The sequence below is a fragment of the Panthera pardus genome, unplaced genomic scaffold (assembly GCF_024362965.1).
Source record: "Panthera pardus isolate Hobbes unplaced genomic scaffold, ASM2436296v1 HiC_scaffold_10, whole genome shotgun sequence".
Classification (NCBI taxonomy): Eukaryota; Metazoa; Chordata; class Mammalia; order Carnivora; family Felidae; genus Panthera; species Panthera pardus.
The window spans coordinates 45,047,886-45,072,608 of NW_026526655.1; the positions used below are offsets into that span (position 1 = coordinate 45,047,886).

Sequence of the window (24,723 nt, forward strand, 5' to 3'; positions counted from 1 at the left end):
TTACGCTCCAACTTAAGAAGACAAACGACGACTTCTCTTCAAGTTAAGTCAAAGGACTTGAAAGTACTGTGGGAAAGGGGCTTGAAAGGGGGAAAAAAGCAGTTAGCAGCAGTAGCTAAACTGCAAATCCCCTATCTCTGCCCTCCAGACCACATCCCAACGAATCCAGCTGTGCCCCACCCGCCAGTAGACCTGTGAGGCTCCTGATTGATAGTCCAGATACAGGGCATATATTTATCCGAGTCTCCCTTCACTGCTGGGTGTCAGTCTGGCCTGTGCTCAGGGTGTGGAATTTGGTTGGAGTTTCAGTATGTAGGATCCACTCCCAGGGTTTTGGCAAGATTGAGAAACGTAAGGTAACTCTCTGGCAGTAGGGGTTGGTATGCACCGGGGCTTCAGCCCAGAAGGGGAAAAAAGTGTAAAATTCATGGAAGCCTGGTGTTCTCTAGAGTCATTCATCTGCTACTTCAGGAGGCCACCGAATGGCTTTATCTGGACAGGTACAGACCCAGGGACGCAACTGGGATAACCGGTATTCCTGGTAACTGCTTGTCAGATACTGGGGCATTTGGAGGAGAGGTGGGGAAGGGACGGGGCGGAGGGCGGGGGTTGGAGTGGGGGTTGGGAAGTGGTGATAAAGAAGAAGGAAGGATGGTGAAGGGAAACGGTTGGGCTGGTTCCTCCTTGCTGCATCTCCAGGAAGGATTTGGAGACCTAAGTTCTGGGCTGGGGGTGGGTCCCTAACACGCTGCGGGTCTTGACCTTTACAAGCCTCCCTTTAGTCCTCTGGAGAGGGCTCAACTCTGGTCTTTGTGCCCTTTCCTGCCTTTTGATTCTTGTTCTTTGAGAGAAGCCCGGTTCCGTAGTCCCGGGAAGAAAAGGTACTCTCTGCCACAGGTGGGCCGGAATGGAAAGGCCAGGAAAGTGGCCTCCGTGGTATGAATTATGTTTATTTAGTTCCTATATTAAAAATGATTTTCTTTTTAAAAAGTAATAACCCCCCACTCCCAAGCCCGGGTTGGGGCTTTGCACAGGGAAGGTCCGGCGGCTTCCCTCTCCCCCAAACTGCAGGCACCGGGTGCTTTCCTCCGGCACCGGCCGGCTCGCTTGGCGCTGGGCCTCTCTCCGTCGGCCCCGCGGGGTCCACGCTCCTCTTCCCCTTCGCCGCCGCCCTGCGGCCTTCCCGACCCCCTCCCGCGGCCTCCCGGACGGCGGACACCCCGGCCCGAGCAGTTCGCGGGGCGAGGGTCCTCGCAGGCCGCGCCGGTTGTTTGTGGCCAGGTGGCCACTCGCGCCCAGGGGTGGCGACTCCTCCTGGGAAGGGCGTGGAGGGCGGCACGGCGCGTGAGGGCGGCGGGCGCCTGGCCCCGCGCCGCGCCGCGGGGACGCCCGGCTGGCCCTGAGCGAGAGGGGGCGGCCCCGAGCCTGCGGCCGAAGGGAGCTCCGCCCCGGCCCCGTATAAGTGTGCAGGGCTGCGCCGCGCGGGCTGTGGCGGCGGCGGCGGCGCGGGGTGCCGGATCCGGCTCGCACGGCCTGTGAAGCCTCCCACCCGCTTGCATAAGGCTTTGCCTTTCCAACTTCAGCTACAGTGTTAGCTAAGTTTGGAAAGAAGACTAAAAGAAGACCCCGGGGCCGTTTCTCTTTTGTTCTTTGCCCTAGTAGACGTCGGGGTCTTTTTGCGTAAGGCTGTGGTGTTTTTAGCGGTGCTCTCCTCGGTTCCTTGCACTCCTGTTAACAAGCACCTCATCGAGGGCAGCTGCAGCAGCAGAAGAGCAAGCGGGGGGCGCCTGGGGTCATGACCAAGGCAAGAGAGCAAAACCACCAGGGAGGATGCTGCGGTGAGTTGACCTAACGCGGGTGGTGGGCGGTGGAGGCCAGCAGCTCTGCGCAGTTTTGGAGGAATGTGGCTCAGCTGTTGATCGGAGTCCTCGGACTCCTTTTGGTGAGGGTCGAGGAAGAAGGGAATTGCAAGATGCGGGGAAAGGGCTTACACGCCGACAAGGAGGAGTAGACCTGGAAGTTTGGATTGTCTTGTTTTTAAAAAAAAAAAAAAAAAAAGGCGGAGTTAAAGAATGTTGAAACAAGAGCTTTCTTAACCGTAGGTGAGGTTTTGCAGTTATTGACCAATAGGTCGTGGTGACTTGAAGCGAGTGGTATTAAGCAAACTGGACACATCGATTCCTCCGTGACTTGATAAAATGTATGTGGTTTGTCCCACAAATTAGTTTTTAATGATCGTGTTTATTAGGAGAAAACGGGCAAGTATTCCAACCTCAGCTCACTTAAGTGACCTAAATACGCTTTTTATCCACCGCCCCTCCTGTGTGTCTTTGCAGGATCCTTAACAAACTACCTGACCTCGGCAAAATTCCTTCTCTACCTTGGTCATTCTCTGTCTACTTGGGTAAGTGACAATGTACAGTAATTCTTCGACATACTTGCATAATTTCTTGTTTCCTTTCATTTGGACCAATTTTATTAAGTCACCTTCCAGGTTTTCTGTGCTGCTAAATAAATCATCCGAACACACATGTTCTAACCAGAAAGTTATTTTCACCCAAGATATTTTCCCATAGGTGTTAGTAAAAGTTATTTAATTGTCATACTTTACGTAGATGAACAACTACCCAAAGATAGAAGGACAGGAATATTTGCATTGCTTATAAATTGTATTTTGCGCTACTAGGCTTATGGTAATATTTGCTACTAAAAACGGATGAATGTCTCATGTATCTTCTATTTCACATTTAAGCTATTTCTCCCTTTTCCTCTTTTGTTAAAATGATAAATTCCAGCATACTGCACTATGAAAATACAGTAGAATAGTGGAGTGACTGATTCAGGCTAAAAATAGCATTCTGTGATTAATTTAAATATAAATTGGCATCCAAAACAAATATCTGAGTGATAAAAATTCTTGGCTTTAAAATGTTTTCTGCTGGGGGTACCTGGGTGGCTCAGTTGGTTAAGTGTCCAGTTTCGGCTCAGGTCGTGATCTCAGGGTTAGTAAGTTCAAGCCTCCCATGGGACTTTCTGCTGTCAGCATAGAGCTTGCTTCAGATCCTCTGTCTTCCTCTCTCTCTGCCCCTCCCTCACTCTTGTGTGTGCACTCCCTCTCCCTGTCTCTCAAAAATAAATAAACTTAAAAAAAATGTTACCTGGGGTGCCCAGGTGGCTCAGTTGGTTGAGCTCAGGTCAGGATCTCACAGTTTGTTGGGCTCTGTGCTGACAGCTCAGAGCCTGGAGCCTGTTTTGGATTCTGTGCCTCCCTCTCTCTGCCCCTTCCCTGCTCATGCTCTGTCTCTCCTTGTCTCTCAAAAATGAATAAACGTTAAAAAATTTTTTAAAAATGTTATCTGTTGGTAGATATTTGTTGAGCATCTCAGGCTGTCTTAAAAACCATCATCCATTGAAAATCAGCAAATGATTCATAATTCTCTCTCCAAATTCCTATGCGGTCCTAGAAGAGGGCCAGTGTTTCTGTTGGCTTGGCTAGCTTCATCAACATCCCAAAAAAGAATAATCCCAAAAGTATGCTGTATGTGTGTGTTTGATTAATGATTAGAATCTTTCGAATTAAACAATTCTTCTTACTGTTTAAAAGCAGTATTTGAGTAAATTCTATGTATGCCTCCTATGATTTTTAATTTTAAAAAATCAAAAGGAGAGAGAATTTTTAAGGTAAATTTTGTGAATAGTATTTTCTTTTTAAATTGGAAACTTCTGTTGGATCATCCTTAAAACATGAATGCAAACTATTGTATGAGGAAATCTGGACCCATGCCCTTGGGAAATTATTAAGCTAGGTTATCAGCTCTTTAAGAAATAGCAGTTCAAAGATGGCTTTTTAGAAAGGCTAGCTCCTATCTTCCCAGAGGCTTAGACAAGGATGACTCTGCAAATACATGTAAACAAAGTTGAATTGGTGTGAGTTTGTTTTGTTTTCAATAGCTGATGATTCTAAGTAGAAATCTAGTGAAACTACTCTTAATTATACCTAAACCTATAGTTTTCCTTCCATTTAATTCAGTACTTTTTAAAAATACTTTTAAGTATTTTAAATTTTTTTTTAAATGTTTTCATTTTTGAGAGGACAGAGACAGAATGCGAGTGGGTTAGGGGCAGAGAGAGAGGGAGACACAGATACGAGGCAGGCTCTAGGCTCTGAGCTGTCAGCACAGAGCCCAACGCGGGGCTCAAACGCACCAGCTGTGAGATCATGACCTGAGGCGAAGTCGGACCCTGAACCGACTGAGCCACCCAGGTGCCCCTACTTTTAAGTATTTTAAAAACCAATAACAAGGAATAGAGGTAGCATCTGATAGTCCCATCCTGTGGTCTGGACCTATCTCTTAGGAGAATGAGATATCTCACTTCTAAATACTCATTACCTTTAATGTTTATGTGACCTTTTGTTGTTAGGTTGTGAGGTCAGATTTGCCAAAAGGGTGTAACTATAGTTGTTCCAGGAGGATTTTTTTGTCATGTTAATTAAAAGTCCCATATGAAAAGTGGCAGACACTTACCCCAGTAAGTTGAGCTAAGGGAGTTCTTGTGGAAAGTTGGATTAAAACAAAACAAAAAAAATCCCCCCAAACCAGGATCTACAACCATATAAGGTTTAGTGGAGTTTTACTCCTTATTGCAAAAGAGTACAAAAGAGGAATGCTCAGTAACTCTAGATAAGTCTGCCTTTGAGTTTTGTCTCCTGTTTGACACTGCCTAATTTTATTAGAACAAAATAAATGTGTTTGTGTGTGTGTGTATACATTATATATGTATACACACACGCACACACTTACACATCTATCCATTCCCCTGAAAACTGTGAAATCATGGTTTCCTGTACACTGAAAATAGAAGTATTAGGGTAGAAGGTTATATCTGTGTGGGGTTGGGTGCTTTTTATTTCTGGCTTTATTTCTATCTGCCAGTAGATCAGTACATTTTACTCTATGCTATCAGAATGCAAAGTACTGTAAGAAATGGGTCTTGTTGTCAAGGAGCTTAGAATTTGATTTAGTATGGGCTTTAAAAAATGTGTCTAGGGGCACCTGGGTGGCTCAGTCGGTTGAGCATCCAACTTCGGCTCAGGTCAGGATCTCACGGTCCGTGAGTTCGAGCCCCGCGTCGGGCTCTGGGCTGATGATGGCCCAGAGCCTGGAGCCTGCTTCCGATTCTGTGTCTCCCTCTCTCTCTGACCCTCCCCCGTTCATGCTCTGCCTCTCTCTGTCTCAAAAATAAATAAACGTTAAAAAAATATTTAAAAAAAAAAAAAATGTGTCTAGTCACAAAAAGGTAACCAACAGTGGAAAAGGGTGGCCAGTTGCTTATATCTTGTGTCATTATCCTCTGGATTGTCTTCATTCATATCCCAGATGTGTGTATGACTCCAGCCCTTACTTCCTTTAGGTCTCTGCTCAGAGAGGTCTCTGACTACTTAATGCAAAATGCCACCTTCCTGCTCATGCTGCTTTATTTTTCCTTGTAGCATTTATACCATTTGACCTGTTTTAGGTTTGTGTTTGGTCTCTGCTCACTGAGATGCAAGCTGTGGGAAAGTATGGACTTTGATTTTTGTGTACCGTGGAGTTTCTCGTGCCTGCTGTAGGATTGGGTTTATAGTAGCTTCCCAATAAGTAGTAAGTGGATTAATGACTGTGATCATTTATTCACAGATACTCAGTTGTCCCTCAGCTCTCAGCCCACTGGGGGTAGATGGACATGTAAACAAATCATCAAAGTACAGTGAGAGCACATGGGAGGGCAGGAAATGGATGTAAGGAAGGAATGGGTGGGCTCAAGATTGTACTACTTTGGGCTTCATGAGTGTGGAATCTGTTGCCTCTTAAAGCTTAAAGCCTTTAGAAATTGGGATAATCGGAGCAGTTTTATTCCTCTCCATCAGGGAGGCGTCATGGATACAAGGATAAGCAAGAAAGAAAATTTTCATTTGGTAGCACTTGTTTTGATGGCCTGCTGTAGAAGAGTCTAAAATTCTTTTGGGTAAAAAGTAGGAGTTTAAAAAAAAAAAAAGGAAAGAAAGAAGCCACAGTCATGGAGTATTATTTTTTATTCCTTATGGTAAGAAAAAGGAAATTCACTCCTGGAGGCCACCTATCATTTAGGGCATTTATGTATTTCTTGTCTTTTCCTTGGGAGCTATTCAGACGGATGGAGAGGAAGATAAAGTGCCTCTCCTCACCCCCTCCCATTGTATGCTAATCCAATCTACACTTGCTTCTCCTGTTAAAGATTAAGGAAGCAGTTTGTTATTCTTATTGATCTCTTTATCTTAATATAAATTTGTCTTTTTATGGGTTTCAAACAAATTGTATGTGTATCATACAGTTTTAATCATTTAGTACATTGGTATTTGAAACTTAATTCCTACTTAATTTAAGTGGAAAAACTTTCCATTATCAATGCAAACAAAAGCTGTGTCAGACATGTGAATTATGGTACTGATTAATCCTCAAACTTTTGAACAGTCACGGAACAAGTCTAATGTACCAGAACAATGTTATTGATAAATCAGTGTAGGTTTTTGCCACTTATTCTATATTGACTCATTCACAACTGGGATTCACTGCAGATCCACTCCTTTGTTGATTCCGTAGTTATTTGTTGTGTATGTAACCTGGGCCATGCAGTGGGCTGAGGTTTGAGAACACAGAATGTTCTAGAGCTCACATTCCAGACCATCAGGTTAGAATCAGTCTTGCAGACATAGTGCTTCCACTGTTTAAGATTTACTTGACCATATTCACCCCGTTCGACAAGGCCCTAATCTTATGTTAATTTTGAATTGCCTTCCTAAATTATGTTCACAATCCTCTACTCCATGGTAGAGGTTTCTCTTAAGTTGGCACTGTTGCCATCTTGGGCTGGATACTTTGTTGTAGGGGACGGCGCTATGCATTGTAGATGCCAGTAGTACTCCTACCCCTGCCCTAGAGTTGTGGCAATCCAAAACAGTTCCAGACACTGCCAGGTGATCCCTGGAGGATAAAATCATTCCTGCAGAGAAATACTGGTCTACATGAAGTTTATTGTAAAGGATTGCTATTGTGTATGTGCATCAATTTAAAATTTTGTTTTTATTTTTAATTTTTTTTTAACGTTTATTTATTTTTGAGACAGAGAGAGACAGAGCATGAACGGGGGAGGTTCAGAGAGAGGGAGACACAGAATCTGAAGCAGGCTCCAGGCTCTGAGCTGTCAGCACAGAGCCCAACGCGGGACTCGAACTCACGGACCGCGAGATCATGACCTGAGCCGAAGTCGGCCGCTCAACCGACTGAGCCACCCAGGCGCCCTGACTCAATTTAAAATTTTGAATGCATAGAATTGTTGTCTTGGCTTTATGAAATTAAAAAAAAAATCATTTGATATACCAGGATAATACTTTGGTCCTAATACGTTGAATTTATCAAGCAGGTGTTAAGAAACTTTGGAAAGAATTAGGACTCTAGTACTTCCAGATAGTGTCAAATGCATAAGGAGCCTAGACTGGGAATTTAGTTTCCTGTAGTGATTTCCAGGGATAGGTTATGATAAAACATTGTTGTCCTGTTTTATGTTAAGTCAGAGGTCAGAGGTCAGGGATGGAGCCAAAAATCTCATGATAAGGTCCATTATAGATTTCTTATGCATTAATTTACCTGACTCATTTAAAAATTTTTCATTATTCTATATTTTGCCATAATGAATTCATTTCCTGTATACTCTACAGTGAAAAAATAAGTAGTCTTTTCACCCTTTCCAAACCCATCCATATTAAAATGTTCAAATAAAAAGCTGCTTATGCATTTATTTCTGAAATTTTTGTAAATGTGGTACCAGAATTTGCCCATATTAATTTTTTCCCCATATTAATTTCATTTTTCTGAGCCTGCCTTTTTTTGACTTTGAAATTTATTGGTGAAATAGAGCATATATTTTAGAATGTTTAGGTGAAAGAAACTTTAAGGATCATATAGTTCATTCTTATCAGTTTACAAATTGGGAAACTGGCTTTTTCTTGACATTCAAAGCATATGAATGTTTGTAAACTGTACTGTAGTTTCATTCTGGTTCAGTAGCACACTACTTTGTGCGTCTCAAATCACGATAGGTAAATTCTAGGCCCAGGTAGAAACTTGACACAAAGGGAAGAAGTTTTGTCTCAAAAAACCTTCTTTGGTGTTGAAACTACATTTTTTTTTCCCTAGAATGATAAGGAGTATGTGTGTTTCATTAATATCATGCTTTTTTTGGGTTTACTTAGTAAATGGCCCAGAATATTTTCCATTGGACGGGGATGGATGATTTTAACACTTGACCAATATTCAATTCAAAGAGTAATTGTTGACTTGGAAAAATCTCATGGTGTAGCCAGAAAGTACATTTTGATAAGGGAGCAACTTCCTGAGTGTAATTGCCTGGGAAATAAAAATAATTTCATCAAAACATTTTCTCTTTTCTTATTCAAGGGAGATCGGATGTGGCACTTTGCAGTGTCCGTGTTTTTGGTAGAGCTCTATGGAAACAGCCTCCTCTTGACTGCAGTCTACGGGCTGGTGGTGGCAGGGTCTGTTCTGGTCCTAGGAGCCATCATTGGTGATTGGGTGGATAAGAATTCCAGACTTAAAGGTGAGAAGTGGTAAACTAAGGCTTTGTATTCATGGGACCTAGGCTTGAGCTAAAGAGAAACCACTGTGACTGACCCACTGTGTATCTGCTGCCATACTTGAGCAATGGGATGATCAGTGTCAGCACTTCTACATGGAAGGTCCTGGGGCTTCTGCACAAAATTGGAATGCCAAGATATTAAGCTTATAGATTTTTTTGGATCTTTGGCTAGTCATAAATTCCAGATGTTAATAATTAACACCATAGTTCTTTTCTGGGAGCCATGTTAAACATTAAAAGTTTGCTTAACTCTGGCATTCTTTCTAACCATGACTCGCACTGGAGTCAGTCAGTGTGATGTTCCTGGGACAGCTTTAACATCTGTCCTCTGGGTTACAGTGTTTTCTATAGAGGCAGGTGTAGGGTAATTGAAAACTATATTGAAGAGGGAATATCTGAGTCAGGATCATGGAGAGCTGAATTATAAATTTTTGAGGGGAAAAGAAGAAATGGTAATATATTGACATTTATTCTAGAGCATTAGTACTGAAATCATTGCAGTTTTATGTGTAGGAAAGAGAGAAAGTGATGGAACAGTTCAGCTATGCAGAATATAAGGGCAATCCAGATAATAAGCCAGGTCACAGTTTTCCTGGGTTGTGCAGTTGATGATGCCAAGACCTGGCCAAGTCTATTTTAGACATTGGAGAAAGATTGAAATATGTTTCTTTCAGTGAAGGATGACTGCCCCTGGATAGAGAGCAATTTGGATTATCAAATTCTAGGACTTGATTCTATTAGTGAAATGGTCAAGATGGACATTTGTCTGTTTTGAGAATGGATATACCAGAACACATATAGAACTAAGTTTTGTATACAAGAAAACAAAAAACATTCCTGGTTGTTCACATCGTTATTTGTAGGAACACAGGGATATTATATATCTTGGAGACCTTTTAACCTTATGATTGTTGAGCATTGGAATCCTAGGTTGGGAAAGAATGTTGAGTTAGATGAAAAAGTGTGTGGTAGGATAGCAATCTCCCATTTATCCCATGAAATCAGCTCACATGTCACTTTCTGTGAAAATGTCCGATGTCTCTGGGCTGATTTAATCATTTCTTCCTCTGCTCTCAGGAGTCTTTGTCAACACCTCTGCTATTGTACTTCTACTCTTACAATTATCTGTTCCCATATCTTTCCTTCCTCTGGTCGGTGGGGTTCTAAAAGTTAGAAACTTCATGCAGTTGGTATTTAATCCTTGTGCAATAGAAGAATGAGTTATATGTTGGGATTTTACTACAAACTACTTTCAGAAAGCAGTTTGTTTGAGGCTTTTATATGACCTTCTAAGCCAGAATGAGCTTTACTGCCCTTAAAGACCAGGGCTATAATTATGCCTTACGCATACAACTCCCTGTATTTTTCAGAGTACTTTTCATGAGTATTTTATTTGAGCATCATACTGACCTTGTAAAGAAGGCACATATGTATCATCATCCTCACCTTATAGACACAGACATAAGAGACATTACGTATCCTGTCCTAGATCACCTACCCTGGTGAGTGGCAGGGAAAAGATTACAAATAAGACTGTGGGTGTCCTTACTTGGTGTACCTAGTCCTTACTCCAATACATTATCTACATGGGTGCCGGACTCCAAGGAAACTGGCATTTTCTGTGAGGGAAGGTGTTACTTAGAATTTCATAGCAGCAGCATACAGCATTAGAATGCCCAGTGGAACACACTGCTGCTTTATTCTTGGTGAATTTTACATATCTTTCCTATGTATTCATACTATCTTATCAGATTCAGCCTATTCTGTAGGGGCTTATGGATTCCATGACTTCTTAACCTCTTCTGTAACTTCCTGCATGTTATGATTTTAGCTTCAGCAACAAAGAGCTGAAAGATGGATCTTGTCTATGTAATATAGTTCTGTTTATGACAGTAAACTTTCAAGAGAATAAGCTAAATGAAAATGTGGTCATTATGAATGGCTTTAATTAATAGGAAAATGGTGAATACTTCACTCTTCCTGTAAGTTTTACTGGTCTGGTGTTATCTGGTGGGTCCTACTGGAAATAGTTGATTCAGGATTTACTTCAGGAATTTTTTTTTTCATATAGTAATTTGCATATGCATTAATGTGTGGACAAAAATGGGGCCATTGTGATATTTTGGTATAGTGAACACTTTGTTTCTCCCTCTGTACAGTGGCTCAGACTGCGCTGGTGGTACAGAATGTTTCAGTCATCTTGTGTGGAATCATTCTGATGATGGTTTTCTTACATAAAAACGAGCTTCTGACCATGTATCATGGATGGGTTCTTGTAAGTTCTCAGTGATATTCTTGATGGCAGAAAATAGAACATCTGGTAGTGGTAAAAAATGAAAACCCTTTGAGACTAGGGGGTATCTTTTCACAAAGACAACTGTTGACCCTCTGTGTCCATTTAATATCCTCTACCGTTTGTATTATATTTTGTTTTTGCTTGTTTGCCCATAGTGGGCACTCATTAAATATTGTTTGAATTTTAATTTTGTCCTATTTTTTTCCCTTATTTGTTTTTAGTGGTATTTCTAAAAGTTTATTGTATAATTCAGTTGTCAATTAGTTTTCAGCTACTAACCTGTAATTTGTTCACATTACATAAGAAATGTAATCCATATATTTATTAATTTGTCATAATTGTATTCCTCCAATAGTAATTGGTATGTATGGGGTCATGGACTACATAACTTCTCACACTATGGTCTCATGATAGCTTGATGGAAAAGGGGAAAGATGGGGTGGTGGCAAATAATGGATTTGATGTAACTATTGAATCTTCTTATATATTTAGACTGATACTGTAGGGTTTCAAAGCCAGGGAGAACATTAGAAATCTTCTGGTATATTCCCTTTATTTTGTTAATGAAAAAATTAGACAAAGTGATGTTATCTGATTGACCATTGTCGTGCAACTAGGAAGTATCATAATTCTGACTTAAATGCAGGTCTTCTCACTTCCCCTTTATTGTTTTTTCCAAAAGAGGTATTTTGGGAAGAAATTAAAAACTGCTATGTTAACACTTTATGATAACTATGTCACATAAATGTGCACATGATTTTTATAATTTTTGTACTATGTGTATTACAGATGATGTGGATTAGGAAGATATTATGCCCTTTAGCTTGACTACTGGTATTTATGGTTTCATGTCTACAAAGTAAAATTATTTCTTACGATTTTATGAAATGAACTTAAAATTTTATTATTATGCCATCAAAGAGCATTTCAAACTACACCGTACAGTGAGGTGTAGGTACTATGTGGTAAAACTGACATTTTTAACTCAACTTTTTCCTATAATTCCTTAGACTTCCTGTTACATCTTGATCATTACTATTGCAAATATCGCAAATTTGGCCAGTACTGCTACTGCAATCACGATCCAAAGGGACTGGATTGTCGTTGTTGCAGGAGGAGACAGAAGCAAATTAGCAGGTAATTTGGCTTTCTCTTTTAATGTAAGGGGTTACATGAGGATTCACTTTACGTCAGAGGTAGTAAATGAGGGTTAAACCTTTTCTTCTGGGTATTTAATTGAAAATTATTTTCCATAAATTGAAAATATAGTCTTTGTCTTATCACATTGTCAGTTTCAGTGCAATGATTTATCTCACTGTTATGAAATTAATTTATAGGATAGTGAACTTTTATTGTATGCAAACCTGGCAAATGGAAGAACGTTTCTTTTGAACTCTTTCTTTTAAATTCTGTTCATGGTCTCTGTATGTTTACTTAATACTTAGAGCAGTGAAAATCTGACATGAGATTGATTCATTCATACCATGGTAGTATGACTAGTATTTACTGGATTTTATTTTTCTCCAATCCAAGTGGAAACACTTTATTTCCAAAAGGGACTCTAGTAGTTAATTCCTTCAAGTTTAAAGTTATAATCTATAACTTTTATTATATTATCTGCAATGCAATAGAATTGCTGTTACAAATACTAGAGAAATTGAGGACAAATACTAGAGAAATATGGTTTTCAAGAAGCTCATAATCTTAGCTGTCCATTGGAAACATATATAAGAGGCCAGAGACAGACTAAAGAATGCTTACAAAGCAACATGTCCTATTACATCAGCATCACTTGTACTCAGAATAACTCACCTCACTCAATATTCCCTACCTGCCCCCTGACACAGACACACATCAGATTCATAGCTACACAGGGTTAAGGATGAAGGGTACACCTATCCACTGATTAGATCAGGTCAATCAGTTGTGCTGGTCATTGAGATAATGGGTATCACAAACCTATTGCCCAACCATCCTGACAGACCAGAAAACTATTGCTGATGATTTAAATGGCTTATTCTAGTTCACAGAAGGCAAGATTAGTGTTGGGGATAGCAGGCAACTTTGTTTGGGCCATGTGGCTAAAAAAAGGAAAGGAGGTGGTGAGAGAAAGAAAATGTGTGAAAGGTCTAAAGGAAGAAAGAGAAGAATTTGCTTAAATCATCACTTTGTTGTAGCAGTGTTATTTATAATTGAGACAAATACCACAGTGATTTTAGAGAATGGTGTCCATATAGGATGAATTTATAGCACATGTGAATATACCACAGGATATTCTTTCTAGAGGTAAAGTAGTGATTCTCGTTGATTTTTTTCTTCCTGTAATCATTTACCAATAGGAAATAATTCCATGTCTCTTCTTGTCACATTGAACTATATGATTAGGCTTTGTCCTTTTTTGTATGTTTTTTTCCTTATTTACTTTCTCTTTTTAATATGCTATTTTAAGTGTGTAATACATGTCCATGTTTTAAAATTCAAAAGGTACAAAAAGACCTGTTTTGAAAATAGAGCACATATGTATCTGGTAGAATATATTTGGGGGGAAAGTTGTCTTTTAAAATGATTTTCTTTCTCTTAATATGAATTTTATTTTATTTTTTTAACGTTTATTTATTTTTGAGACAGAGAGAGACAGAGCATGAACGGGGGAGGGTCAGAGAGAGAGAGGGAGACACAGAATCTGAAACAGGCTCCAGGCTCTGAGCTGTCAGCACAGAGCCTGACGCGGGCCTCGAACTCATGAACCGTGAGATCATCACCTGAGCTGAAGTCGGACGCTTAACCGACTGAGCCACCCAGGCGCCCTTCTTAATATGAATTTTAAACTCATTTTGACTCTTGTGAAGTCTGTACACTCTGGGGGGAAAAAAGCCCTGTGTAAAGTGAAAATTCCTCAGAACTTATCATTTATTCTAAATACAAATATAAATAAATAAGAAAAACCAAAGATTCCATATAACTTTGTGGGCTTTTTGACGTCCCAGAACAACAAGAAGAATATGAATGACTGTTTCTCAGCTGCCTTTCTTTATTATCAGGAATAATTGCAGAGGAATAATTGCAGTCTCTTTTCTAACTTTCTGGAATTTCTCAAGTTTAGGAAAGGAAGTAAGCTGCTTATTGAAGTTTCATCCACTGTGAATTAGCTTTTAGCAAGTGGTGCTTTTTAGCAAGTGAAGTCAAATTTCTCAAGTTTAGGAAAGGAAGCAAGCTGCTTATTGAAGTTTCATCCACTGTGAATTAGCTTTTAGCAAGTGGTGCTTTTCTGCATTCAACTAGTATTGCAGGTTAGTAGCCTAGTGAGGGAAAACCTCCGTGTTGTCTTTCTTCAGCATTTGTTAAAAGATTAACTAAAACCATGCTTCAAAATAGGATAGAAACTTTCTTAGTTCAGAAGGTCAGCAAGGGTCTATCTAACCATTGATTTTTTGGTGCTATTTCTGCTATAAGGCAGAATTATAGAACAGGTAGAGAGGAGGAGAGAGGAAAATTGGAGAAGTGTATGTCAAGAAGTACACCTTAGTCACCTCTGAGGTTGAGTCTCTGCACACAGATGCACGTCCTCCAGTCAGGAATTGTGTGTGTTTGTGCAGGGCACATTTTGAAGTTGAAACGAAAACTTTAGAAACCCAGCGAAAACTGTTAGAAACCCGAGCAGGGGACTGGACAGGGATGCTGAACCTGTGTGTGCCTTGTGTGTGTGTGCCTGTGAAGGGCAAAAGCTGTGTGCACTAGGAGGAGAGGTGGTGAGCCAGATGCTAATTGCTCCCCTTCCCTTAATGCAGTGTTTCTTGATTTCAGAATAGGTTTAAAAACTGGAAGTTGTATCACTGAGGGTAAACAAATAGAGACATTTTCCCTGGAAGGTTAAAAAATTTTAGAATTTCAGTGGCATCAGACCAAAATACAGCTGTTACCATCTAGTTTGGAGATCACCAGAAAAGGAATTGTTTTTGTACATAAATACTGGTAATTAATCTGTCGGCTAATTTGCCTAGGTACTTAGTTTAGTGTTTTATTAAAGCAGTCTGTTGTGCTATGACCCTTAGCCTGTCAAACCTGTTTGAAGCTCACTTCCTTTTCCCAGACTTTTTATCCGTTCTGTTTTATTTCCTTCCCTATTTTCTTTGTTAACCACTCTATTTATAGCTTCTGAGGTGTTTTGTTTTGTTTTGTTTTGATCCTCCTTCCTAAAGACACATCTGCTGGTTACCGTGATCAAGATGACCGATAAATTTCTTATTTGAACTCTATTGACTAAAAATTGATTTCATATTTAAGGTAGACAAACCTGCTGCCTGCTATTTGCTCAGCAGGTCTGCTTATTATTATTATCCTATGAGATTTAATATACCCTTTTTAATAGCAAGTCTTTATTTAATGTCATGGTCTGTGCCTCAGCTGCAGCTGAAAATAGTTAAATTGGAATTAAATGAGCACATATATGTGTGTTTACATAAGAATAAATGGAAATTTGTGAAAAGGATGGGTTTGCATATTCAGAGGACAGATTCTTCTCTAGCCTGTTACCAGTGAAATGATGCGGTCTTTTCCCCAAATCATTATATAGTTCATTCTGCTTCCAAAACATAAAAGCTGGTTACTGATACTGCATCACACACAAACATTATTAGCTTCCTAAGTATAATAAAGATTGCAATTGGTGGCATTAGGAAGCTTCAGGAGCACTTAAAAACCGAGGAAGTGAAAATACAACAAATCATTTTAACTAAATTAATTTTTCTCTTGTTGTGGGGCTTTCAGAACATGGGTATATTTTCACTCGTACTCAATTTTGGGAATCAAAATATTGAGTTACCTGAATCTATTCTATACTTCTCTGTTAGCACCTGAGTTGGAAACTTTTTGAGGCTGGGATGAAAGTTAGCGAAGCCTCTGCAAAAAAGGGTCATGTGTGAGATCAATGAAAACTGCCTTTGCCTCTCAAGTGAAAGGTGAAACGTGTCAAAGTTCTTCTGTTATCATGTAAGCATTATACACTCATGGGACTAATTGGAAGGCAGTTGAGGACCAGGAAGAATTAGAGAAGGAATAAAGGCAATTTTCTGCTAATGCACTTATTAGTCACCTATTGCTTTTCTCTTAAGGTGCCCCACATGATTGATAAGGATTTGTCTCATTGGTTCCACTCTACTCTGTGAGATAGAGAATAAGAAAATTGGTCATTTTCTTGACTTCCTCTCTTTTATTCATGTTGTCCTCTGCTCTGATTTTGCTGTGTTCCCATGGTCATGTCCTAGACTTGGTCATCACCACTAAATCCTCCCCTTCCATAATCTTAATCTTAGGCATTCATGTCTTGAATTGGCACCTCCTGTCTTCCCAGCTCATTCCTTCTCATACCCTAGCCACAACAGTCTTCCAGTCTGGTTGTCACCCCATTTTCACTGTCTGTGACCCCTCTTGTCTCCCTTCCTTACTCAGCTGAAATTCCAGGTCAGATGTTCTGATCACATATGATCACCTCCTAGCTTATACTCTCAGCTCACTTGGCCTCCTCTCCTTCTGTCACTCTCCAGTAGAACATGGCTGGAGAAAAATGCACAGTTTTGCTCTCTGTTTTCACTGTTTTACAGTTCGTAACCATTGGGTTCATGTTCGCCCTTTTGTGCTGCCAGGTGATCATACTAATTTCTGTGGCCCTTTCCTCCTTCCTGTTTGCTTAGAGGAGTAGGTTTCACGTTCTCCTTTCTCCTCATACATTCCATACCTCCTCTCCCATCCTCACTCTCACTGATGACCTTGCTTTGTGCTTTACTGAGAGAGTAGAAGAAATGAGAAGTTACACATGCTGTCCCCATTACATCCACCTGCAGCTGCGTATGTGGTCTGCACTCTTGTGCATGTTGATGGTTTTGCTCCCGTCTAAGAGTAGCTCTCCCATTTGTGTGTTGGTTCAGATTCCATCCCTTCTCATCTATGGTGTCATCCCCAACAGCATATAAATGTTCAATAATATTTCTCTTAAACATTTTTACCTCTTTTTACCCTTCTACCACCTCATTTCTTTGTTTCTATTTTCAGAAAATCTTAAAAAAAAAGATGTCTATGCTGTTTCTAGTTCCTGTCCCTGGTCAGGGCTTTGCTTTTCATGATGCCAGGGGGGCAACATTTACATTGTGAGTCCAGGGAGTGCCACTCACTTAGAAATATAATATAAATGGTATATCTCCTGGAGTTGACGCCAGTCTCTTAAACCAGCTTCAGTCAGGCATTTGCCCTTTCTGGTCTACCAGAACTACTCTCTTTGAAGCCCCCAATACCTTCCCTGTGACCAATCTAGAGCTTCCTCTTAGTACTCATCTTCCTTGACCTATCAGCAGCACTTGCCAGTTGATGAACCCTCCTCTTAGAAACAGTGTTGCCCCATGGCTTCTAGGATGCCACACTCCTCTGGGGTTTCTCCTCTTTCACTAGTTCTTCTTCATCTTCCTGACCTCTAAACATTGACATGCCCAGGACTGGGTCCTCAGATCTTGCCTCTTCTGGATCTACACTCAGTCCCTTGGTTGACCTCATCCAGTCTCACTGCTTTAAAACTCAACTGGCTGATGACTACCAAATCTGGCACAGACTTCTTTCCTAAACTGCAGACATATTTAACTGTCTACTTGATACACCCTTGTGCTTGTCAGTAGCCTATCAAAATCAGCATCTCTAAACTAAATACTCGTTCTTTTGCTGCAAATCTGATTCTTTTGAATTCTTTCCTTTCTCAGTAAATGGCCACTCTTTCCTTCTAATAGTTGCTTAGAAAACAGCAACAGTGAACTTCAGAGTCCTCCTTAATTCTTCTCTTTCTCTCACACCCCATATCTAATCTACTTGCACATCTTTCTGATTCTACCTTTGAAGTGTATCCAACATCTGTTTCCTCATTTCCATTATTACTGTCCTGGTTTATGCTACATCATCTTCTACCTGTCTTCTTGCCTCTGCTCTTATCTACCAACTCCCTCACCCTCATGCTACAGTCTTCACAACACAGCAGCCAAAATGAACCTTTAAAAACATAAGTTAGACTGTGTCACCTCTCTGTTCAAAAGCTCCAAAAGGCTTCCTCACCCATTCATTGACAAAGTTGGCATCCATATAATGTTCACAAGACCCTAGGTGATTAGACCAGTCTACCCTCCCTCTCTGACCTCTTCCCTTCCTCCCTCTGCTCTAGCCCTGCCAGCCTCCTTGTTGTTCCTCTAACATTGTAGGTGTGCTCCTCCTGCCCCAGGACATTTTTACATCCCTTGGTCTGGAATTCTCTTTTCACTGATATCTACAGGACTGACTCTTTTTCCTCCTACTCCTTTCTCTCTCTCTCTCTCTTTTTTTTTTTTTTTCAGGGAGTCCTTTCCTGACCTTGCCATATTGAAAACTGAAATCTTTTGGGGCACCTGGGTGGCTCAGTCAGTTAAGCGTCTGACTTCAGCTCAGGTCGTGATCTCATGGTTTGTGGGTTCAAGCCCCATGTCGGGCTCTGTGCTGACAGCTCAGAGCCTGGATCCTGCTTGGGATTCTGTGTCTCCCTCTCTCTCTGCCCCTCCCCTGCTTGTGCTCTCTTTCAAAAATAAACAAACATAAAAAAAAAAAAAAGAAAACTGAAATTTCTCTTTTCCCTGCACCCTTTTTCTGCTTTATTTTTCACCGTAATATTTAATTGACATATGACATTCTGTGTGTGTGTGTATATATATATACATATACATACATATATATATATATATATATATATATATATATATATATATATATATAGATTGATTTACTCTTTTCCCATGGGAAGGTAAACTTCCTGAAGACAGGGCAGGATATCATTTATTTTTTTTTATAGTGATAAAATAATGCCTAGCCCATAATAGGCATTTAATAAATTTTTGTTGAAAACATGTTTGTAGGGTCACTCACTATTGTATTCATCTTAAAAGCTAATATTAGACTTATTTATATAACCCCAGGGAATCATGATTTTTGAGGCAAATTTAATATGACTTGTTCCAAATGACAAATTATTTCCTAACAAAATGGTTTGTTCACAGAGTGCTTTTAGAAATTTACATTCTAGGAATCTATACTCTTGGATTATGAGTTTGTATTATGTAAGTGGGCAGTCTCTCTTTGATAGATTTGCACACTCATCTTCCTCCTTTACCTACCTCTATAGATATGAATGCTACAGTACGAAGGATTGACCAGTTAACCAACATCTTGGCCCCTATGGCTGTTGGTCAGATTATGACGTTTGGCTCTGCAGTCATTGGCTGTGGTTTCATTTCGGGGTGGAATTTCATGTCCATGTGTGTGGAGTACTTTCTGCTCTGGAAGGTTTACCAAAAAACACCTGCTCTGGCTGTGAAAGCTCTTCCTAAAATAGAGGGAGCTGAATTGAAACAGCTGAATTTACATAAAGGTAAGCTCAATACAGTGATCAATCCTTTTATTCTTATGTTCAGACCTTAAAAGTTGGTGAAGACGAAAGTTCATCCAGTTTATTACTGCTGAAGGCGTGCATGAGGTTAAATATGTCACTTTGGTATGGATGAGTCAATACCCAGGCTTTTGACAGCCTGAGGAACAACTTGGGATTGGACCTCAGGGAGCTGGAATGAGGCCTCGGGCCCTTTTCCTTAACGTGAGCAGCAGACATGGAGGGGAAATCAACTGAGGGATGGCTGGGAAAAATTGAGCCATAAGAATGGGAAGAACAAGGGGGGAAAAAAAGAATAAGAGAATTCCTGAGTCTATGAAGAGAAGAGTTACATAGCCATTTGTACAACAGTAGAAGGGAATGAGGACTGAAGGTGGGCATTTCCCAAGAAGAGAGAGCAAGTTGGGCTTTTGGGCTAATGGAATCCTAACAGGGCCCCAGAAAAGCAGATGCTGTGTTTTTCCAGACAATTATTATATTTTTACTTGATGAGTTTTCCTGTTATTTACTTTTACTTTGGTGGAAGTATAATTTTCTTTTTCTTTCTTTCTTTCTTTCTTTCTTTCTTTCTTTCTTTCTTTCTTTCTTTCTTTCTTTCTTTCCTTCCTTCCTTCCTTCCTTCCTTCCTTCCTTCCTTCCTTCCTTCCTTCCTTCCTTCATTTCTGGAGTATAATTTCTAAGGGGGGCAATGGAGAGAGGGAGACAGACCATGTGAGAGACAGCGATATCCATAGTATTTTGTTTAACATAAATGCTACTTGGAGATTGTTTCTTAGCTGAAATTCTTAGGTTAGTAAAAGAAAATACATATTATACTGATACATATAATAATGTCTTTTATTAACAGAAACTGAGCCAAAATCCTTGGAGGGAACTCATCTAATGGGTGCGAAAGACCCTAACATCCATGAGCTTGAAGATGAGCAAGAGCCAAGCTGTGCCTCCCAGATGGCTGAGCCCTTCCGCACCTTCCGAGATGGATGGGTCTCCTATTACAACCAGCCAGTGTTTCTGGCGGGCATGGGTCTTGCTTTCCTCTATATGACTGTCCTGGGCTTTGACTGTATCACCACAGGGTACGCCTACACTCAGGGGCTGAGCGGGTCCATCCTCAGTATTCTAATGGGAACATCAGCCATAACTGGAATAATGGGAACCATGGCTTTTACTTGGCTACGTAGAAAATGTGGCCTGGTTCGGACTGGTCTGATCTCAGGATTTGCACAGCTTTCCTGTTTGATCTTGTGTGTGATCTCCGTGTTCATGCCTGGAAGCCCCTTGGACTTGTCTGTTTCTCCTTTTGAAGATATCCATTCTAGGTTGATTCAAGCAGAGCCGCTGTCCACAATTAGACCTACAGATATACCTGAAATCATTTTTACACCTGAAATGCACATGTCAAATGTGTCTGACCCTGCTACTATTGTCCCAGAGATGAGTCCTAAATCTGTGCCCATAGTGTCTGTCAGTCTGCTGTTTGCAGGCGTCATTGCTGCTAGAATTGGTAAGTCATCTCTCTGAATGTTAATGAGCTAAAGTGTCTTTTTTGCAGTGTGGGTTCAGAAGATTCAATGATAAATGATCTGAAATCTTCCCTTAATTTAAGCAAAACCCACTCTGTATCCTTACATACATATGAAATTTTTATTTTATAGTTTAAAATACAGTTTGTATATATGCACATATGCTTAAAATATGATTAGGGCTTGAAACTTAAAAAAAAATTTTTTTTTAATGTTTATTTATTTTTGAGACAGAGAGAGACAGAGCATGGACAGGGGAGGGGCAGAGAGAGAGGGAGACACAGAATCTGAAACAGGCTCCAGGCTCTGAGCTGTCAGAGCCCAACGCGGGGCTCGAACTCACAGATCGTGAGATCATGACCTGAGCCGAAGTCGGATGCTTAACCGACCAAGCCACCCAGGCGCCCCTGAAACTTTTTAATAAATGAGTATCTTAAGTATTACTCTTGATGTAATTTATTATTTTTTTTAGTTAATTTATTTTTTTTAAATTTGTAACATTTATTTATTTTTGAGAGACAAAGCACAGGCAGGCGAGGGGCAGAGAGAGAGAGAGGGAGACACAGAATCCAAAACAGGCTCCAGGATCCAAGTTGTCAGCACAGAGCCCAATGCGGGGCTCGAACTCAGTCCATGAGATCATGACCTGAGCCGAAGTCAGATGCTCAACTGACTGAGCCACCCAGGCACCCTGATACAACTTATTTTTTGAAAATATATTAGTTATAATGATGCCATTTAGTAATTTAGTGTCTTTATATTGCTATAACTCTACTACAAGGACTATGAGTTAGAAAATATTTGTATAGGACAAGGTAAAAAAGGTAGTGTTTTTGTTTTCAAAAAAAAAAAAAAATCCTTCAAAAGTCCTCTCTAGCTTATGTGTATTTATAGTATACTTTGCCAAACAAGTGGATTTTATAGCTCTGGAAGGAAACACAATGTAATGACTTCTTACAAAGCAAAATTTAAGTAATTATTAATAGAGTACTGATGAATTATCTCTGCTTGAATTTTTTTCTTTAAATGAAACCATATTTATCTTGTGATACAAAGCAGTTCATTAATTTATCAAAGACAATTAATATTCAAGCAAGACAGCTTTATTACAGGGGCTTTAGAAACCAAGCAGTAAATGTAATAATCACTTAAAGTTCTTAAACTTTAACCACAACAGTATATTAGTACATTCACTGTAGGCTTTAAAAACACCAGTACTTACAGTAAGATTTATTGTCTCTGATTTCGGAGTTTTGCTTTTGTAGTATAAATAATCACAAAAAATGGAATTAAGAAGTTTGTAGATTAGACTTACTTTTGTATGGTGGCTATAAAAAATCATTTCTTGAAGCCACTAGCAACCCAGTATTTTATTTATTTTATTTTATTTTATTTTATTTTATTTATTGTATTTTTATTTTTCAAGTTTTTATTTAAATTCCAGTTAATTAACATGCAGTGTAATATTAGTTTGAGGTCTAGAATTTATTGATTCAACACTTATATACAACACCAAGTATTTATTAATGAAAAAGAATTCTGAAAGGCAAGGCTCTGATGAATATATGCATGGCGACTTCAAGATAATAGGGATGAATATATATTTTGTACACGTCAACAGATTTTTAAAATGTAAATGTGAAATGTAAAGCTATAAATTAAAATTCAGTGTTTAACAGATATCTTCTATTAATAGGTCTTTGGTCCTTTGATTTAACTGTGACACAATTGCTGCAAGAAAATGTAATTGAATCTGAAAGAGGCGTTATAAATGGTGTTCAGAACTCCATGAACTATCTTCTTGATCTTCTGCATTTCATCATGGTTATCCTGGCTCCGAATCCTGAAGCTTTTGGCTTGCTTGTACTGATTTCAGTCTCCTTTGTGGCAATGGGCCACATCATGTATTTTCGATTTGCCCAGAAAACTCTGGGCAGCAAGATGTTTGCCTGTTGTCCTGAGGAAAAAGAAGTTACGAATGAAAATCAAACTAATATATCTGTTGTGTGAGACCATTTAACTGTTGCTATCCCTGTTACTAGATTACACAGAGCACATATGCTTATTTTGTACTTTAGAATTCCAATAAACAGCTAGGTGTTTCTCTCTGGTTTTACCCCAGTTGTACCCTGAGGGCTAGAAGCTATTTACAAGACTTAAGTCAGAGGAAATGAACTGGTTAATTTCCCTTACACTTAAGGATGGGGAAAAAAATCAAAAAAGGAAAAGAAAAACTCAGTTTAAATGTGGAGAAAGGTAACACTGATTTTTCCCTATTTCTCAGGAGTAGATAAAATTTTACACGAAGAGCAGTTAGTCACGTGATTTAAGTTATTCTTTGGAAGATATTTATTATCTGTGCAAGCATTCAGATATGTCATTTTTCCTTAAAACTCATTCTTGTCCAAGTCTAGCTAATTTATTTTCTTTTAGCATGTTCTTCACATTATAAAAAAAACAAATTCTGCTTCAAGTATGAAGAGGAGAGTTTGATAACCAGTGTTATTCTTATTGATCCTGTTGATCATAAGGGATTTACATATATGTGGAAAGTGAAATACTTAACTAGAATTCTCAAATAGGATTTACGGTATAACTTTAGAGAGCACCTTTGTATCTTTATTATCATGGTGAAATACTGTAGTAAGCATATATAACACTTCAGAAAATGGCTCTCCTGTAAGCTGCAGATAGAAACAAAGCTGTAGATTTATAACAGTAAATGCATAAGGACTTCAAATACGCTGATAGTTTGGCCATAGAAACTAGAAGCTCAAAGTCACCCAGGAGAGCAAGATCTGAATTCAACTCCGCTATCGTTAATGATCTCTGTCTTGGAACAGGAGGGAGCACGCTTTTAGCCTGGTAGATTAAATGTAGAAAGCAAGCTCACACTTGGAAAGGTTTTGTTTTAAAATCATCAGATTGACTTTTGAATGTGCTCAGGTAGAGCATTTTTACTTTCACTGTTTTGTACCCAAGGAGTTATTTTTACACAGTTGTAGAGCAAGACCGTTTATAAATGTATCCCGTTCAAATGTCTTTGAGAAGAATGGAAGAAAAGAAATAATTTTGTATGTATTTGAAAAAAACTGTTTTCCGAGTCATTTTGCAACATGTCAGTACCAACATGGTACTTTGCCTTAACTGTTTATGCACTTTCATGGAGACTGCAATCCGTTACTATGAGCACTTTCTTCTTTTTTCTTAAGGTTTCATCTTCTTTCTATGGTATGACATAATGATTTACTATGTTGTAAAATCTTTGTAACATATTTCTATATAAAAAACATTTTTAAAATCTTGAGTCCTTTTTCCTGAGTTGCGTTCCCCAGGTATTTAATGCTAGTTTTGTTATAGAACATCTGTTTTGGATAAGGTATTTTCTTCCTCTGCAGTTTCATAATAATTCATAATTTTTAGTGTTATCCCACTATTCATATGTACAGTTTATGGTGGTTTGGATACAAATATAGTAAACATGAACTCAGTACTCCTTCCTTGACCTTGAAGAAGTCACATGAAGCCCTCTGAATTCTGTCTCATCTTCTGTAAATTGGAGATGATACTATAAAGCCAACTCCACCCACCTCACAGCTTTTCCTGACCAAGTCAAATAAGAGAAGTCATGTGGAAGTGCTTTGTGGACTATCAAATGAGGTGGTATCAGTACTAGGAATTGGGCCTAACGACAGAGTTCTAGGTTCCTGCTGTAGTCCAAAAAAAAAAAAAAGCCGCATTCTGTACTTGACGAATGTTAATGAAGACTTGATCTGTACCCCAGA

General features: G+C 39.5%; 1 protein-coding gene across 1 annotated transcript; it reads left to right on the forward strand.

Moving 5' to 3' along the window:
• The first annotated feature begins 1,489 nt into the window (after positions 1-1,489).
• SLC40A1 (solute carrier family 40 member 1) lies at positions 1,490-24,239 on the forward strand. Its single transcript, XM_019461963.2, has 8 exons — positions 1,490-1,838; positions 2,337-2,404; positions 8,475-8,634; positions 10,833-10,948; positions 11,980-12,106; positions 19,152-19,397; positions 20,263-20,919; positions 22,635-24,239. The coding sequence occupies exons 1-8, from the start codon at positions 1,796-1,798 to the stop codon at positions 22,946-22,948; spliced, it is 1,731 nt and encodes a 576-aa protein (XP_019317508.2). The 5' UTR covers positions 1,490-1,795; the 3' UTR covers positions 22,949-24,239.
• The last annotated feature ends 484 nt before the right edge of the window (positions 24,240-24,723 follow it).